The 19,599-nt window shown below is 53.7% G+C and overlaps 1 protein-coding gene across 1 annotated transcript in view; it reads right to left on the bottom strand.

Annotated features, from left to right (window-relative positions):
• Nucleotides 1–19,210, bottom strand: part of ANXA6 (annexin A6) — a 56,495-nt gene extending 37,285 nt beyond the window's left edge. The window contains 5 exon segments of the mRNA XM_005672613.3: nt 562–675; nt 1,224–1,318; nt 2,191–2,281; nt 9,009–9,052; nt 19,055–19,210. Of these exon segments, the coding sequence (XP_005672670.3) occupies nt 562–675; nt 1,224–1,318; nt 2,191–2,281; nt 9,009–9,026 (318 nt within the window). The 5' untranslated portion in view covers nt 9,027–9,052; nt 19,055–19,210.

Genomic DNA, 19,599 nt, shown 5'->3' with positions numbered 1-19,599 from the left:
GATCTCTCCCTGCTTTGTAGGGCGCTGCCCCCCCCGTTATCAGAACACACCTCTGCGACCGCTCCTGCCACTTCCTCTCCAGTCTGGAATGATCTGCCCACTCTGACCAACCCAGTCCTCTCCAGGGCTTTGGGCCCAACTCAATTCCCTCATCTTCTATGTTGTCCTCTCCTGCCACTCCTGGCCTGGGGCCTGCCCCCGCTTCTGGTGTTGGACACACTCTGTCTCCACATTCCTGCATCCTGCTTCCTCAGGACTCTAAGCTGATGGGGGGAGGGTGTGTGCCGGGGGGCCTCACATCAACATCTGTCCCACCTCTGCCCATCTAGTGGCCGTGGCCCCCTCTGGGACAGGATGTGGGCAAGCTGCATCTTCTGAGATGGGAGGCGGGCAACCCGCGCCCTCTGCTTTGGGATGCAGGCAAGCCACGCCCTCTGCCATGGGATGCGGGCAAGCCACGCCCTGAAGCAGGGAACCTGCACTGAATACTCATTGTGGGGCTGGACTCGTCCCCTGAACCACGGCCCACCCCCAGCACTCAGGCAGACCCACGCTTCTTACCGAGACGGCGTCTTTAATTTCTTTGGCATCACCATAAGCAGGTGGCCTCATCAGACCCACAATCAGTCGTTCAAACTTCCCCGTCAGTTCATACTTCAGGTCAGCGATGAGGTCCTGGGGTGGGGGAGGAGGGAGGAGGAGGCGGGAAGAGCAGTTACAACGATAAGAATTACATTTAATGAGCACTTACAGCATACAGGCATGGGCTAAGGCATCTCACTTCACCGTCACTCTCAGAGGTAAGCGCTATCATCAGCCCTAAGAAGCGGACTGAGAGATGGCAGGTAACCTGCCCAAAGGCACGCGGCTAGCAAACGGCAGGGTTCAAGTCCACAGCACGGTTCCTCCTCCCCGCTGTGGTCTGTCTGCTTGTTTACTGTGAGTCTCTCCCACCACGTGTGAGCCAGCAGGGTTAACACCCGGGTCTCATTCACCTATGGAGCCCTAACACCCAGCACAGGGCCCAGCACTTAGCAGGTGCTCCAGGTGTTATCTGTGGCTGCATGGTCCCTGGCTGACTGAGAGAAGAAAAAGGGAGGGCAGAGGTGGAGCACAGAGGCTGACCTGGAGTAAAACACCCCGGAAAGGCCCTGGATGAACACGCAGGTGAATGAAAGCTTTCCTCCACCCCATCCCACCTGCCCTCTGGTTGCCACGGTTACCTTGCCATACAGGGACTTGTAGTTCTGGCAGATCTCCTGCCTCTGCCTGTTGCTCCGGGAAGTAATCAGCTCCAGTATAGCCTCCTTGTCACTGCCTAGAAGTGGGAAGGCACCCATCACCCTAGCCCAAGCTGCTTCCAGAAAGCCCTCCTGGGCTGCTCTTCACAGTCCTTGGCATCAGCCTTCTGCTCGTACAAGGCAGAGGCGTCAGAAGGGTGGATCGATTGGGACCAGCCCCCCAGTGAGAGAGAGCCTAATGCAGGTAGGATCTGAGGCTCACAGGGCCTAAGATCTAGCTCCTCATCACACAAATAAGGAAACTGAGGCCAGAGAGGAGCAAGGACTCACCCAAGGTCTCCCAGTGACCCTGGCTGAGAAAAACCCAGCTGTCCTAACACCCTATATGGTGTTCTTTACATGACAGGGAAAATAAGAGAATAATAAGCAGCAAACTCAGAGTGGTGGTTACCCCCACGTGGAAAGGCAGAGTGCTGTCATCAGCGGGGGTGGGGGGAGACCCACCCTGGAGGTTTCAACTACATGAGGAAGAAAATTCTATTTCTTAAGCTCAGTGGCATCAGGTCTACAGAGTAAGCTTCTCCTACTCTCTCTCTTTTATTTTTTTGGCCACAGTGTACAGTGGCTTAAGGTGGGATCTCAGCTTCCAGACCAGGGATTGAACCCAGGCTGTAGAAGTGAAAGGGCAAAATCCTAACCACTAGACCACCAGGGAACTCCCAAAGCATCACCTACTCTTTAAACCTTCTTATTGGTCTGGAATGGTTCATTATAAAATTATTAAAAAATAAAAAGGGGAGACAAAAGGATGAGTGCGTACCTCTCACCATCTCACCCCACCCTCCCCCAAAAGGGCTGTGGGCTGTGCGCATGTGTGGGGACACCCCAAGCCCAGGTGAACCCTGTTTCCTTCCCCGTGGGTCCCTCTTCCCAGGGGCTGAGCACCCACCAAAGCCCTTCATGGCGTTGTACAGAGTCTCGGCATCCTGGCTGGGATCGAAGTTAGGGAAGTCATGAATGGAGCCACGGTACCTGGCACCCTGTGGAGAGAAGAGCAGAGGGTGCGCTGCCAACCTGGCCGTGACTGGGGCTCCCAGCCCCAAACCCAGCTCACACTCTCAACCCTGGTCATAGGTCCCTGCTGCACCTGAAATAAGCAAGTATTTGTTACAAATCCCCAAACCCACACTCCACAACAGCCATGGCAAGACCTCGGGTGTATTTTCACGATTCTCTGTGCTGACCCAAGACACGAGGGGATGGAACCTGTCCACCTCTCTCTCCCCCACCCATGCTCTCCTACTCCGGACACTGATGTCACTCACCCAGACGGTGGCTGAGATCCCTGCACCTAAAAGGGAGCACCAACTACAGAAAGCCCAGGCAAGGGGAGGGAGGACTCTCCCTGTGCCTCCTGCCACCACCTGCCCCAAGGACGTGCCCTTTCCCTCTGGGGGCGGCTCAGACCAGCCCTCTGCTCTGCTCCATCTTTCCAGGACACAGGAAGGACAAAAGCCAGAGAGAGTGCGGGGGTGGGATGACGGGGGACGGGCCCCTCACAGTGATGGCACAGTGTACAAAGCCCTTTCACTCTACAATGGTGATTATTTTAGATCTTGTAGAAGCACTGAGGATGAAGTCTATCAGAAACAAAGACACCGAGAGCTCCCATCTTGGCTCTGTGGTCATGAACCCAACTAGCATCCATGAGGATGTGGGTTTGATCCCTGGTCTCGATCAGTGGGTTAAGGATCTGAAGTTGCCGTGAGCCGTGTAGGTCATAGATGCACCTTGGATCTCACTTTCCTGCAGCTGTGGTGTAGACTGGCAGCTGCAGCTCCGATTCAACCCTTAGCCTGGGAACTTTCATATGCCCCGGGGTGCAGCCCTGAAAAGCCAAAAAAAAAAAGAAAAGAAACAAAGACAGAGTCTCTCTTGCTGGGATCACATAGAACCCAGATTTCTGGCCTGTTCCTTTCTGCTCTCCAGCTCCAGAAACCTGCAGCTGCCAGCTTCCAAGGGTGGTGTCTTGGCCTGGGCGGGGGGTGGGGAGGCCAGGCCCAGAGTTACCCTCAGAATCAGTGCCCAGACGAGGTGCCACTCCTCTGGGCCCAGTAAACTGAGCCGTGAACTGGCATCTGAGGACAAGCTGGCTGGGTCCGGGGGTGAAGGGAGGGAGAGGCAGAGCCAGAGAATTTTCGAAGTTGAACCTGAGGAGGGCTGGTTCACAGAGAAGGCAGATGTGGGTCAGCCACACAGCCCTGGGATGCATGGGCCTCAGAGAGCAGCTGGGGGCTAGGAGAGCCGAGGAGGTCAGAGCCCACCGTGAAGCACCCAGCTCCGGGCCAGAACACTTAGCCTGTGCCAGGCCAGCTGCAAAGGGCTGAAGATTCAGGGAGAAAGAAGAGCCCAGCCCGACTTTATGAGCTTCAGACCCAGTGGAGGAGAGACGCTAGCATACACATGACACAGAGCTTGTGATAAATGCCCAGGATGGAGGCAAAGCAACGTGGGAAGAAAATAGAGGGTAATTTCAGCTGGATGAGGGGGGGTGACCTGCACAAACTATGCCTTAAAGGAGCAAGGAGTGCATGGGGGCAAATGCGTCTCTGTCACCTGCTGTGTCTCCCAGCGCCCGCTCTGCAGGACCTGACCAGGCGTTTGGATGCTCCGTGCTTTATGTCTGCCGTTGCTGGCTCCTCTGAGGTATGCATGCGTGGGTGCAGGGTTGCTATTTAAAGTTCTGACAGGGAGGGTGACCAGAAAGGGACATGGCCCGCTTCCCGCCACTCATGAATCTCCTGCAACCCGATCACAGCCCTGGGCAGAGAAGGAAAGAGTAACACACGCCAAATACCCAGATCAGAAAAGAGATACTACTCCCTTTAGCAAGCTCCATCTGTTTTGCATTTGTTTTGCTCGCTGATGTATTCCCAGCACCTAGCTCAGGGCTTGGCACAACTAGACGCTCACTGTTTCATAGGTAGGTAGGTGCGCAGGCGGATAGTGACAGTGAATATACCCTGAGCAGATCAAAGAAGACCTCCTGGAGGAGGAGTCTATGCTGAGCCCTCGAGAATGAGTAACAGCTGGCCCAAGGGGTGGGGGAGGACAGGAAATGGCTTCTACAGAGCACCAGCGCAGCAAAGCCTGGAGCCACGAGCACGCGAGAACATTCAGAAAAGCAAGCCCAGATTCTTCAGTGCTCAAGCGGACGCCCAAAGTCGCCCAAAGTTTCCAAGATCCTGGGACTGTAAATAGCCAGGCGGGTAAGAGGGAAAGAGGGGAAGATGGAAGTGGAGCCCACCCTCCCCCCAGGAGGAAGGGCAGAGGTCCCAGCAGCAAACCCTCCCTCCTGCTGCTGCTCCTCCTCCCCCAGAGCGGTAGTGGAGGGAGCATCCGGGGCAGAGGACGTCTAAGGGCCAGATGAAGCGATGCCATGTGGGGGCAGAAGAAGTCTAAGGACTGACACACAGCTCCATCCAAATGCTCCCTTAGAGGCGGGCTTGGCCAGCAGCAAGGCTGTCTCTCTTCCATGTGGGGCTCTGCACCACAATACTCCAATCTTTCAGGGGACTGCCCGCAGACTAGTTATCACAGCACCTGGCAGGATCACAGCCACGGGTAAGGGGGGACAGGGAGGGACCCGGCACTGGTCACATTTAGAGACGCAGAGATCATTCTTCGCATCACCCAGGTTTTCCCACCATCTCATTCTCACCCCAACCTGGAGAATTTGCATCTCCAAGTGCCACCCGTGCAGCTGTCCCCTCTCCTCCACCTCACCCTGGCCTCTTGCCACTCCCCTGGCAGGCAGGGTCCTGGCCTCAAGTATCCGCGATGGAGGCGAGGGGGAGCAGAGAAGGGATTTTCCACCCTGAAATATGCAGCAGGTCCTGCTGCCAGCTGGTGAGCAGCCTGGACCCCGGACTCTGCGGTCTCAGGCCCCGCCCAGGTCTCAGGCCCCGCCCAGGTTGCAGCTGGAGCAGGAGTCCCGAGGCTTCTCGGGGGCAGAACTGACGTCACCCAGAGATGTGGCTGCCTGGTCAGGACTCCACCTGAGAACCACCCTGACCAGAGCTGACCCTCGTCTCTGCAGCTCCTGGCACTCCACGCTCCAGCACCTGCCCCTCTGGCCCTGTCCTCAAAGTGTGTCCAGCCGCATGTTCAAATCCAGAATATCCCTGTGAGACAGAGGCCACAGATCCCGGCTTCTCAGCCTTTCTGGGACATCACACTATTTCTTCACGACTTCGGGTCTCACGTTCCTTCTTCTGGAGGGAACAATAGGGAGAAAGGCACAGCGATCACAGTAGAAGGGGAATGACCTGGGCCAGAGGAAAGATGGGTGGCTTGTGCTGTGCCTGTGTGTGTGCACGCGAGCACGTGTGCTCTGTGTGTGTGTGGGGGGGGCACCAGGAACAGGGCTGGGATGCTAAGAATTAGGCACATTAGACACAAACGTCAGCTCAGTGGAAGGAAGATCCTTCTCACTCTTCTCTAGCACAGATGGTACCCAGTTGACAATGGCTCAGCTTCAATTTTTTGACTTTGCAATGGTACAAAAGCAACTCACATTTGGAGTTCTCATTGTGGCTCAGTGGTTAACGAATCCAACTAGGAAGCATGAGGTTGCGGGTTCGATCCCTGGCTTTGCTCAGTGGGTTAAGGATCTGGCGTTGCTGTGGCTGTGGCGCAGGCCAGCAGCTACAGTTCCGATTCGACCCCTAGCCTGGGAACCTCCATCTGCTGCGACAGCAGCCCCCAAAATGGCAAAAAGACAAAAAACAAAAAAAACCCCATGCATTCAGTAGAAACTGTACTTCGAACTGTAACTTCTGATCTTTCCCGGGCTGGCGATGTGCTGCACGCTCCTGCCACGATGCCAGGCAGGGCAGCAGCCGCAGCCCCCAGACGACCACATGATCACGAGGGTGAAAAACTAATAGATTGACAGGCATTCTGCCCCCACACAACATTCTGTTTTTCACTTTCAGTGCCGTAGTCGGTACGTTACAGGAGATATTCCAGACTTTATTATGAAACTGGCTCTGTGTTCGATGACTCTGCCCAACCGCAGGCTGATGTAACGGTTCTGAGCACCGTCAAGGTAGGCGAGGTTCACTCGGATGTGCAGTGGGGTAGGTGTATTAAATGCATTTTTTTTTTTTTTTTGGTTTTTTTGTTTTTTAAGGACTGCACCCGTGGCAGATGGTGGTTCCCAGGCTAGGGGTCCAACTGGAGATAAAGCTGCCAACCTACGCCACAGCCACAGCAACACAGGATCTGAGCCGCATCTGCGACCTACACCACCGCTCACGGCAACGCCGGATCCTTAACCCACGGAGCGAGGCCAAGGATCGAACCTGCAACCTCATGGTTATTAGTTGGATTCGTTTCCACTGCGCCACAACAGGAACTCCTAAGTGCATGTTTGACTGAGGATATTTTCAATTGCCCATGGGTTTATCGGCACGTAATCCCATTATAAGTTGAGGATGAACTGTGTTGTCTTCGGCCACACCCTCTCTCCCCAACCCGGCCTCCAACCACCCAAACTGCTGTCCTGAACACACTAGTCTTCCCTCTCTGGCCCTGGGTTCTGGCACCCCCTCTACTTAAAGCAATCTTAGCTACAAGCAAGAGCTGCAGGGTGGCAGAGCCCATTACTGCCACTGCGATCACTGTACCGTTCTTCCCACTGTTTCCTCCAGAAGAGGGAACTTGAGGCCCAAAGTCGTTCTCTAAAGCATCCTCAGCATCCTCCCTGCTCAGCCCGGAGTAGCTCCCTTCAGGCAGCTTTCCTCTTCCCTCATCCTATGTGTCCCCAGAGCTCCACTGCTGCCCGCAGTGGAGCAATAACACCATGCAGAGAGGGTGCCCACTCGTCCCATAGGACCCCCAAGGCTCTGCCATCCTGCAACTCTTGCTTGTAGGATGTCTATGGCCCCTGGTCCATGGCAATAAGAACCCACAGGTCAGCCAGGCAGATAGCTTGGTCCGGGAGCACTGGACCAGGAGTCCCAAGCAAGATCTGTGCCCTAGGACCGGGCCACCCTGGTCTTCCAGGGCCTGGTCTGTCCACTTGGGTCATCCAGAACCCTCCGGTTTGAATGCTTCTCAGGAAGTAACTCTGGGATGGGCACACATGGGAAATGGGGGAGCAAAGATATATGCCTTGGATCTTTGCCCATAACCATTGGCACTCTTTCCTCCTGGTCAGAGGCCACCTGTGCAAACCAGGCTCCTCAAAGGTTGACAGGGAGGCCGTGGCTAAGACTCTTTTGAGTACTGATCCTCTATCATATAATATACTGCGCTCCTCAAAAATAACGAATATATATCCTTTTTTTCTCCACTTTTTTTATTACTCAATGAATTTTGTTTGTTTGTTTGTCTTTTTGCACGGTATGTTCCCACAGCATATGGAGGTTCCCAGGCTAGGGATCTAAACGGAGCTGTAGCTGCTGGCCTACGCCAGAGCCACAGCAACACGGGATCCGAGCCGCGTCTGCAACCTACACCACAGCTCACGGCAACGTCGGATCCTTAACCTGCTGAGCGAGGCCAGGGATCGAACCCGCAACCTCATGGTTCCTAGTCGGATTCGTTAACCACTGAGCCATGATGGGAACTCCACTCAATGAATTTTATTACATGTGTAGTTGTACAACGATCATCACAGAGAATAGATATCCTTAAGGCCCTTGCGCTTGGGGTGGCAAGTCACAAAGATGGGAAAAAAATGTAGTTAGCACTGAGCTCAACTACTCTGGAATGGAAAGTGGGGCCCCAGAGAAGGTAAGAACTCCCCCAGGATCACGCAGCTCCTGTATGAGGTCTGTGGACGACAAGCTCTGCCATAGGCGTGAGGGACCAAAGGGCCGAGTCAGGCATCCCTCAGTTTGATTCTCCCTTTTCAGTCCCATCACGGCAGTGACCATGTCTCCTTCGCTAAGGCCAGCCAATAGGGATCATTCTCAGGCAAACCCTGGCACTGCATGATACCCAGCTCCGGCCAAGGACAGGCCCCGGTCCTGGCCACACACAGGAGTAAGAGCTCTGATACACCTCAAATTCTGCAGCCCAGTAAAGTGCTTAGACATGAAAGACTGGGGTTCCCCCGGCCAGGAAAACTCGAAAACTCTCCCAAATGCATATGACAGGGAACACTTCCGCCTCCAGAGCAGGGAGGATCCTCTAATGCCTGTCCAGTACCCATCACCCTTCCTAGGGCAACCACTCTTGGGCCATACAGTTCAGGTGGACCCAAGTTACCCAGGATCAATTGATAAAAACCAAATCTAGGACATACTGTGGAATCATTTGGTATAAATCATTTGGTATAAATTATGTTGTCTCCTGACGGCTGCTCAGGAAACAGAACAAAAGCCTGGACCTACTGGTGGCTAGTGTGAGTAATCAAGGAAGAATCAGTCCAGAATGAAGCTACCCAGAGGAAGCCTAGTTCATGAAGTCAGAATCCTGACAATATCATGTGGGTCCCTGGATCCAGCCAGACCTGAAACCCGGGGCTTCTCAGTCATGTGAGCCAAGACACATCCTTTCTGCTTAGGATGTTGTGTGCTGTCATTGGTCACTTGCATCTGGAAGAGCTGTGACCTTTTAACAAGAGCAAGCAAAGCCTGAGAACCTCTCTGGGTCCTTTCAAATTGAAGAACTAGAGAACTGTGCAGGAGGTCCAATGATTCCAGGAGGAGCCCAGGGCTGGGAAAAGTATTTTAGAGAGAGGCAGAGCCCCCTTACCTGTGCTGGTTTGGCCATGGTCTCGGGTTCTGCAGCAGAAAGCACTGTGGAGAAGAAAGAAATGCCATGAGATTCCTCTGCATCTGCTTCCCTCTCCCAAACTTCCTCATCCTTCCTTCATCCCAAGGGAGAGTGTGCTCCCCCTGCTGTTTTCTGGATGCTTCCAGCCCTTCGGGTTAAATCACACCCAAAGACCTGGCTCAAGACAAATGTATTTTTTGGAAGACAATGGATGGACCAGCCGGGTCCAGATGCTCACACCTGGATGCGAAAGAACCTTGGAACTGAGAGAACTTGGAAGAGGGGAGAAAGCATGATCACTAGCCAGCACGACTCCTCCAGGCCGAGCAGGGAACTTTTCCAGGGGCTGCCTCACTTCATTCTCATAGCAATCCTTCCTGGCATCAAATTCTCCTTTTTCTGAGGAGGAAACTGAGGAGGGGGGTTCAGGCAGGTGAAATAATTTGCCCCAGATCATACAGCTTAAAACTGAAGTCTCAGAGTTCTTCCTGTGGTTCAGTGGAAACGAATCTGACTAGTATTCGTGAGGACACAGGTTCGATCCCTGGCCTCACTCAGTGGGCTAAGGATCCAGCATTGCTGTGAGCTGTGGTGTAGGCTGCAGACATGGCTCAGATCTGGCATTGCTGTGGCTGTGGTGTAGGACGGCAGCTACAGCTCCAATTGGACCCCTAGCCTGGGACTTCCATATGCCATGGGTGTGGCCCTAAAAAAACAAAAAGACAAAACAAAAACCAAACCAACCCGTGAAGTCTCTATATACAAAATAGACAAACAACAAGGACCTGTTGGATGGCACAGGGAACTATATTCAATATTTTGTGATAACCTATGATAAAAAAGAATCTGAAAAAGAATATATATACACATATATATATGTTCATGCATATATAAAACCAAGTCACTTCACTAAACCCCTGAAACACAATATTGTAAATCAACTATACTTCAGTGGAAAACAAACAAATTTAGATCCCAGAATCCATGCCATCTACACCATGCATGCTTTCTTCCCAAGTCACCAAGTTCCAGAATCCAGGGCTTAATGGTCTGCAGGTGAGCACACTCAAGAGCTCTGGGTCACCTGTTGCACATATCAGAAGGGTTATGGTTTCTTTAGCATCTGCTCCAATTATGCACAGCTCTAGGCACTGAGGATACAGCAGTAAATAAAAGAGACATATTGAAACATGCTTTTCTGGGAGTTCCTGTCACGGCTCAGTGGAAACAAATCTGACTAGTAACCACGAGGATGCAGGTTCGACCCCTGGCCTTGCTCAGTGGGTTAAGGATCGGGTGTTGCCATGAGTTGTGGTGTAGGTTGCAGATGCGGCTCAGATCTGGCATTGCTGTGGCTATGGCACAGGCCAGCAGCTGCAGCTCTAATTTGACCCCTAGCCTGGGAACCTCCATATGCTGCGGGAGCGGCCCTAGAAATGGCAACAAGCCAAAAAGAAAAAGAAAAAAAAGACAAAAAGGAAACAAAGCCTTCTTACCTAAGAAGAAATGCAAAAAAGGATGTCACTGGATTGAAAAGGGGACGAGGAGGGGGTGTAGGTGCCGGGCTATTGAGCAGGAAGGCAGAGATGGAAGAGAAGCAATTTTCTTGGGATAAGAGAAGACCAGCGCTCTCCCTTTTAGTCCCACTGCACAATGTGATCGTTTAAAATCATGCCTATGTATGACTTTTTAAAGGTAAAAATAACCAACTCTCTGAGACGTATACTCAGTAAAACCTACAAGGAGCTGAACTAGAGCAGAGGGTGGAAACCAAGGAGATGCTTAACCTCAAGGCTTTCCAGTTCTTCAGCACCACCCTGCTACCTGCCCCTCACCAAAAAAATGAAAAAAGAAAAAAAAAAAAATCACTGAGGGGAAAGCAGCCCCTGCTCTCAGCCTCTCATCCTGCTCTCACTCTAAGGTCACTGGAAACGTGCGACCCAGTGGGAAGAACACACGTTTGGAGTCAGACAGCCAGACCTGGATTCACTTATTAGCTATGCGACCTTCAGCATATGGCTCATCTCTGATTTCAAGGTTATCTTTTGGAGGGGGGCATGACCACAGCATGTGGAAGTTCCCAGGCCGGGGTTTGAACCCGCACCATAGCAGTGACCTGGGCCACTATGGTGGCAACGCTGGATCCTTAATCCGCTGCGCCGCAAGAGAACGCCTCAAGGTTATCTTAAGTACAAAATCAAGGCTTTCTTTCCCCTTCTGCCTCGGAGAATGATCCGAGGATGAGACTTGTGCTAAGGCCATGTGTGGCTCCGGAAGCAGTGGCATTCAGTACATAGCGAAAATTCTGGGGACAGTACCCTGCTGGGTTTGCCCCTGTGTCCCCGCTGCCTGAATAAGAGTCCCCCAGACTGTGGTCGGCAGACAGGCTTGAGATACGGTTGGGAGTGAAAGGCAGAGAGCCGTGATGTGCCTGTAACCACAGCGAGCTCAGAGCAGAGTTTGAGAAAACCCTGCTGTTGCCCTGACAACGAGGGGCCCTTTGATACAAACGTGCAGCGCTCCCCAGGAAGTGGAAACTCCCCGGAGGGGGAGAGGGAGCCCACAGCTACACCAGGATGTGGCCAGGAGCCAGCTCTGGGTTTCCCCAGGCCTGGGCAGAGGGCGAGGGCACTCCAGGCCAGCAGAGCAACAGGGTCCCCGGAGGCCCAGAAAGTCAGTGGAGACCTGTCACCTGCACTTTCAGCTTCAAAGCATTTTCCTTTGGCCCTGGTGCTGGAAACTTCGGGGGCTGATGGCAGGCAGTCCAGGCCCAACTGGATGCTCGGAGGAGGGGCCTCCAAGCCTCTGGGAAAATACTCTCCGTGTGCATGTCTTATGTGTATATAGAAAGCAAACTTCTTCCAGAACTAGATGTTCTGACTGCCGTTCAGGGGGCTGAGCTCCAACAGCCTCTCCTCTGAGGGCTCAGGGAAGCCCTGGAGCTAATCACAGAGGCGCCAGCTACCCTGGCTTCACGAGGGAGGGGCTCGGATCCGTCTCAGAGCAATCCGGACCAGACTTCTCAAATTGCCTGCATAAATGTTTGCCATGCAATGTTTCAGAATCCCAGAGGGCCCCTGATAATCAATCCGCTCTCCAAGCCCCTCACTTTCTAGACGGGGTGAAGGCAACTCGGGATGGATGCGTGACCTGCCAGGCCCAGACAGGGCCTGACTGCTCGGCCTCCCAGCCCCATACAAACCCCCAGATGTTAAGAAGAGGCCAAAGGAAAAGACCCAGGTTCTGGTTCCGAGCATGCCTCTCTGTAACCTCGGACAAGGCAGATTTCCTCTGCAGACCTCAGCTCTTCATCTGCAAAATGGGATAATCTCACCCCCCCCTTGGCAAAACCCAGAAGGGAGGTGAGAGGCTTTTGTAGATTTCTGGGGATTTTTCACAGCAAAATCTCAGAATCTCCATCCTAGGAGAGTTCTCGCCCGAGGCCACAGGACTCCTCTCTGTGCCCCCTTTCCCCTGATATGCAGGTGTCATCGTCTTGGTTGAAATAGCTCCTCAAGAATAGCAGGTATGGCCATTCTACACCACCGCCTCTCTCCTCCCAGGAACCCCGAAACTCCGAATCTCTATGTGGGCTCACTGTGGCTGATCATTCTAGAAACCCATTCGAGGGTAGAGTTACCTGGTGGCCTTGTCCTGCTGTGGCCACCTTCTTCTGCCTTAGTCCTTTAGGCTGCAAACAATCCTGATTCCTTCCTTCCCCACTGGGAGCTCAGGGCTGACGCTAGGACGAATGCTCTGGGGCAGAGACTAGCAGGGCTGGCTCAACCCCACTGCCCAACCGCAGAGCTGGGGAACTGAGAGCTGGACAGAAAGGTCCTAAGTCCTACAAAAGGCACAGGCTCGGAGGTCAGATCTGTGAGTCACACATCTGCCCCCCATCCATCTGTGATTCTGTCAGTTAGCTCAACGTGCCTCTCAATTTCCACACCTGCAAAACACATAAAAACACCTCCATGTACGGGGAAATCAATGAAATAATGGATGATAATAATGAGCCTGGTACATAGTAAAGGCTTAATGAGTGGTAGCTTTTATTATATTGTATTGTTCCAAATCTTACAAGGGAGGCAGCGTGGCACTGTAATAAAAAAAAAAAATGCAGGCTAGGAGTTTCCTGGTGGTCTAGTGGTTAGGATTTGGTGCTTTTACTGCCGCAGCCCAGGTTCAGTCCCTGGTCTGAGATCTCATAGCAAGCCACTGCAAAAGGAAGGGAGGAAGGAAAAAAAGAACGCAGGTGTTGCGGTCACAGCCCGAGTTCAGGTCTGACCGCTCATGACCTTGGGTGCGTTACATCCTTCAGTTTCTTCCTGTGTCTGAAAACGACAATCTCATCAGGTGTTTGTGAAAATCCAAGGAAGTAAGGCAGGGAACGTATTAGCCTGACCAGATACAGAGGAGAGGTTTATGTGGTTGCTTCTGTCATCACAATCATCCTTATTAGAGCAGCAATCTCCAAGGTGGGGTTCTGGGCACAGCAAGGCTACACGATGAGAATATTCCAGCTTTCTAAATTGATCTTATGCTTCCACAATCAAGAGTTTGGATTCAGTGGAATGAAGCAGAGGAAGAAGGCGGGGGAGGGGGAGGAAATGCGGAATGCCAGGCAGAACAGAAACACCGGCATAAGCAAAAGCATTTCTGGAAGTTCCCGTGTTAGGGATCCAGCTGCAGATGTGGTTGGCGTAGGTTGAAACTGTGGCTCGGCTTCCATCCTGGCTTGGAAACTTCCACATGCCTTGGGAGCAGCCAAAAAAAAAAAAAAAAAAAAAAAAAAAAAAAGAAAGAAAGAAAGAAAAGAGAAAGCATTTCTGTTCTCAAGAGGTAGTCTGTGGGCTTTAGAGGGATAGCATGCACTTTGGGAAGGAGGGAGATGCTGAGTGTAAGGGGATGGGGGATCAGGTGTATATGGGAAGGGCAAACTGGGATAAAGATAAGCTAGAAGATCATGTAAAAAAATCACCCAGATCTCTGAGCTCCAGCAGTGCCCCAGGCACTGAACCTGCTTTGCCCACTTGGCTTCAATGGCCCCCAGCAATGCAGGCCCTCTGAGCTCAGCATTCAAGGCTCCAGACATCCTTCCAGACTGATCTGCCCTCCCCTCTTCCTCTTTACTCGCCACACCCTCTTCCCCCCCTAAACCAGGAAGGTCTTTCACCAGCTTTCTAGCATCAAAACCAGTGCTTTTCGATTCTGGCTTCATGAACGCCACCTGGGGAGTTTTTCATACTTACCAAAATATATGACCAACCCCCAGAGATTCAACAGTTCTGGGAGGAGGCCTGGCTTGTGGTCATTTGTTTGTTTTTTTGTTTTCAGGGCTGCACCCAAGGCATAAGGAAGTTTCCAGGTTCGGGGGGGGCGGGGAGGGTTCGAACCAGAGCTGCAGATGCCAGCCTATGCCACAGCTACAGCAACACTGGATCCCGGACACACTGAGAGAGGCCAGGGATCGAACCAGCATCCTCATGGCTACTAGTCGGGTTTGTTTCCACTGCGCCGCAGCGGGACGTCCCCTGGGTTGTGCTAATTTTTTAAAAAAACTCGCCTAGGTGATTCTGCTAAGCCAAGAGGGATTTCTCCTGCCTTTGAATGAGTGTGACTCTGAAACCATTTACACACGAGTGGCTTGGGTCGACCCACTGTGAAGTTGCCATTTCTCATTTAGGTGGAGGTTGCTTGTCTTGAACACACTGTGGGGAAAAATAATCCGAGACTATGCAGAAGAGTCTTAGAGATATGTTCATTCCGGCCTATCTGATAAATATCCAGGGGACTTCCGTTCCCTCCCCCACCTCTGGTGGAAAAACCAGTTTGCCTCCATTTGTACACTCCTTTCAATATCAACGTGGCTACTGATTCTCTTAGGAGCTGATTCTAACATCTGCCTGGTTCAGTCCCTGATTCATGAGTGGAATAAAATCTTTGGCACACAATCATTTTTCTTTCGGAGTGAGGGGTGATTTTACATTATCTTGATGCACCTCCTGGATGCACCCCCCCCACCAGGGGTGATTTATAAGGCTAACTAGGAGAAAGGTACTGAGTGGTTTTCATGCTTTCTTTAATAACGCCCTTGAAAAATCCCCAAATAAAAGGAATCGTCTGGCCTAGTGGTTTTCAAACTCATTATACAGCCAGGAGGCGAAATAACTTGAGGGGTTAAGTGACTTGCCCCAGATTCATAAAGAAAAGTTGTGACGAAGCAGGTGCCCATTTTTCAAAACATAGTTATTAAGTGCCTCCTGCATGCCCACTGGGTGGGGGCTGGGGGTAGAGCAGACAAGGAGACAGATGAGTCTCCTGCCCCCACCAACCAAGCTGACAAATTTTGTGCCATGAGCTGTGAGGTTTTTTGATCCCATACGCCACCAGTAACAAAAGAAAAAAAAATATCATTCATCATGATAAAGCCTTTTTAAGCATGAGACTCAAAGCACACATACGAAGCCTAACAGTTGCTTCCTGTACCCCGAGAAAAACCATCTTTAGTGCCTCCCAGAATGTGTCTACCCCACTTCAGAGGCCCCTGGCCCAGCACATCTAGATCTTTCCCTTTCCCAAAGGCTCCCCTCCGCCCTGCTGCATCTGCAGGAAGACACCCAGGACCAGCCCCTCCGGCCCCCGCCAGGACCTGTGTTTAATGAAGCCAGAGTGAATGCCATTCCTGGCCCAGCGCCCGGGCACATCCCCCAGCTCCCGGCACTCGGGTTTCTTAGAGAGCAGTCTTTCTTCTCCTGACCGGAACTATTGATCCCCAGCTGGATGAGGCCCTAGGAGCTCTTCTGGCTGCCCTGGGTTTGGAACTGGCATTGGCTGGCTAGGAATCCCAGCTCAGATCACTTTTGTGGGAAACTGCAGTGTCGTGTCCCCCAGTACAGAGGTGGTGGCCAGACTGCTTGAGATGGAAGTTTGACCTGCTGGTTACATGGCCTTGAGCATGTACTTAACCTCATATGTAAAATGGGGGATAAAAATAGTGCCTACCTCAGAGGAGCTGTGGTGTGCATAAAAAAAATTGAGACCTATCTAGTGCTTAGATGCCACCCTCGCACACAGGACACATTGTGTAAATGTGAGTTTCTCTCTTCCCTCTACTTTGGAGGGCTGCGTTTCCACATCTGTGAAATGGGCGTGGTAACGGCACCTATCATATCCAGGCCTGGTAACTTAGAAGGGTTCAATAAATGATGAAAGTTACTACCTTTTTCTTCTTTTTTTTTTTAGGGCCACACCCGCAGCATATGGCGGTTCCCAGGCTGGGGGTCGAATCGGAGCTGTAGCCACCCATCTACGCCACAGCAACTCGGGATCCAAGCCGCATCTGTGACCTATACCACAGCTCATGGCAACGCCGGATCCTTAACCCACTGAGCCAGGTCAGGGATCAAACCCTCAACCTCATGGTTTCTAGTCAGATTCGTTAACCACTGAGCCACGACAGGAACTCCAAAAAATTATCATTTTTTTTTTTTTATCATTTACCGGCACACCTGTTTTGTCAAGGAGGAACCTTAGGCCCGGGTCACCTGCCTTCGCAAGCACCACACCCTTCTGAGGTTACAACAGTAGCACTTGATGCTCTGGGCAGGGCGCTCGGACAGTTTTCAAGGCACCTTTTTCACATCTGCCATCTTACAGTCTCATGAGGGTGGATTTCAGCCTCATCCTTGTTTTACAGATGGGGGAATCTGAAGCTCAAAACCCCCAGGCCAGGTATTCCTTCCTAGCCATCTCTGGGGAGGCTTCTCAACCCCAGGAGGAAAGTGAGTGTGGCTGGATTCCAAACCAAGAAGTTTAAAAAGATAAGGGCACCCCCACTCAAGGCTTCCTCTCTTCCGTTGAGGCGCATGCATGCTCTGCTCAAAAATCAGGGGAGAGACCACACCCTGAGCCTTGTCCCCACCCAGGAAGCATCTTGGAAGGGCTGGGTGGGGTGGGGCTGGACCTCCCCAGAACATCCTAGGATGATACAATAAGAAGAGCCAGGCAGCCCCATGTTGCCAGCTGGATGCCCTGGGCACAGCTCTTACCCCTCTAGAGAGGAAGGCACTATAGCCCAGGGGGTAAGAGTGTGCCCAGGGCCCCAGCTGGTTAGTGGCAGAGCAGAGGCTAGGACTGGGTGTGGCTGGAGCCTCGTGGCCCAGGGCTGCATCTGGGTGCTGCAGTGCAGATGTTCCAGACGCTGGCAGCTACCCAACACTGCAGAGCTCCCCAACCCCGGACCAGGAATAAGCCTTAAGAAGCCAGGGCCCCGACTTCTGAGGGGCAGCTCCCTCCTCTGCACCCTGGCATCCAAAGTCTGCCCCAGCTGTGGCCCCTTCCCAGAAACGGAAATATTTTCTGTCTCCCAGCAGCCTGCGCCTTGGGAACAAAGAGCGAAGGCAAAGAAAGATGGGTGAGTGACTGTCCCAGCTGCAGAGGGGGACAGAGGCCTCTGCCCCACCCTACTCCCACAATCCTAAATCTCGGAACAGCTGAATCCTAGAATGCCAGCCCTGGAAGTGGCCCCCAGTTCAGCAGACTTTGCTACAGAAGGAGAACCAAGGCAAAGAAAAAGAGAGAGTTTACTCAAGGACCCCTGGCCCTTGGAGCTGTGACCCAGCCTTCCACTGATCCCCCCCCCCCAGGCCAATGCCCCCTGCACGGGGGCAGAGCCTGCCAGCCAGAAGGGCAGGGTCCATGGGAGCTGAAGCTGGGCAGGTCGCTGACCTCCAAAGGGAAGGCCAAGCAGGTCTTCCTGGGTCAGTGGGGCCGGCCATTTAAGGTGTGCTTTGGGTAGGGGGAGGAAGGGGAAGTGAGGAAAAAAGGCGGCCTAGGGAAACCAGAGTTCTCTCACAAAGCCGGGAGCCTTTTCGCCAAATTTGGAATTGATGGGTAAACCCACCAGCATTTTGAGAAAAGAAGGGGAGGGAGGAAGCAAAAGGTGGACGGTCCTCCCCAAAGATCCCGGCCCCCTCCCCTCGCAGGGCCTGCCGAGATGGGCCCGGCCGTCCAAGCCTGCAATCAGGACGTCCCAAATCTGCAATCCTCGCTCGCAGCTGACAAATAAATCAATTCTCACAGCCATTGTCGGGGGTGGAGGTGGGGGTGGGGGTGTCAGGTTTATCAGCTCTGGGCTTGGAGAAGGAAACTGAGGCTCAGAAAGGGAAAGCTACAGATTAAGATGACACTGCCCCGTTGTTGCTGGAGCTGGTATTGGGATCCAGGGTATTCCACTCCCACACGAGTCTCTGCGAAGTCATCTGAAGCCCCCCAAGCTCTAGAAAGGCAGAAAAGGCGCTGATGGGGAGCAGAGCGAAGGGTGGGGCCTCTGGCCCATCACAAGGTCCCTGGAGCGCCACTAGGAGTCCCCTTTAGTGGCAAAGCGTGGCCCCGAGAGGGCGGGAGGGGTCCATCGCGGACCTGAGGTGTGGACAGCCGGTCCCTCATCCGTTGGCACACAGAGAGCCCTCTCCCAGCGCCACACACAAGCCATTTCGGGTGCAGCCCCGGGGTCTGACTCTTCCGGCCCTCAGTCCTCAGCTTCGGCCACACCCTTTCCTGCGGGCCCTTAGACCCCTCTTCCCCCCAGGTCCAGCTGCCTCCAATCCCGGGCCTCCAAAGTCTCTCCAGTCCCGCAAAGCAGGGCCAGCAGCCCGCGTGGCCTCGGCCCAGGTGCCCCCAGCCCCTCACCACATCCTCCGCAGCGCCAGCCCTCCCCTCCCTCCCCTCCTCCCGCAGCCCCCGCGCCGACCGCCTCCGCTTCCCCGCCTGCTCGCTGCAGGGAAGATGCGCTACGCGGCGCTGCCCCAGACGCGCCCTGCCCGCGACCCTCTCCGGCTACCGCGCCCTGGGCTCCGGGTCCCCGCGGCCCCCACCTCCCGCGCCCCTCCCCGGAGCCGTCGCTGGCTGGCGTGGGTCAGCATGACTGCGCGTTTACGGCTCGCCCCCGCGTCCCTGCAGCCCCCCGGAGGAGGGAGGGGGTCCCGTGCAGCGACTCCCATCGCCAGCCTCAACCCGCTTACCGCGTGGCGGAGGCCTCCCGCAGGGGACCGACAGAGGGGCAGAAGGACGCGCGGACGCGGAGCTCGCTGGGTCAGAGCCCGTTAGCAGAGCAGCAGCCGCCGCAGCGCAGGGGCGGGCCGGGAGGACAGTCCTCAGCGCCCGGGCCGGACACGTGGCGCGCGGGGGCCAATCCGGCTCGCCCCGCCTCCGCCCTCCCCCCACCCCCCAAGTTCCTTCGCTCCTGGAATCTTAGAATGTCACCCGCCGCGGGGTGGGGGTGGGGGTGGGGGTCGGTGCCTGGAGATCCTCCGTCTGGGTGCGGACACTAGAGGGGAGGGATTTGGCCAAGGTCGCCTGGCCTTCGGGGCTAGGAGTCAACGCTGCTGACTCCTAGATCTTATGGATTGCCAAAGCTTTGTTGAGAAACAGAACTTTGAGGCTTAACACAATAAGGCCAAGTGCTTACCATGCCTGCTCAGATTCTGTCCGTCAATAGCTCCACCGGGTCTGTGGCATTACTTACCCACTTCCCAGGAGAGCCCAGAGAAGTCCAGTTTTAAAACCA

Source organism: Sus scrofa, chromosome 16 (assembly GCF_000003025.6).
Source record: "Sus scrofa isolate TJ Tabasco breed Duroc chromosome 16, Sscrofa11.1, whole genome shotgun sequence".
In the NCBI taxonomy this organism is placed as follows: Eukaryota; Metazoa; Chordata; class Mammalia; order Artiodactyla; family Suidae; genus Sus; species Sus scrofa.
The sequence above is the reverse complement of the archived record's forward strand: the minus strand, read 5'-3'. Positions and strand labels throughout refer to the sequence as shown.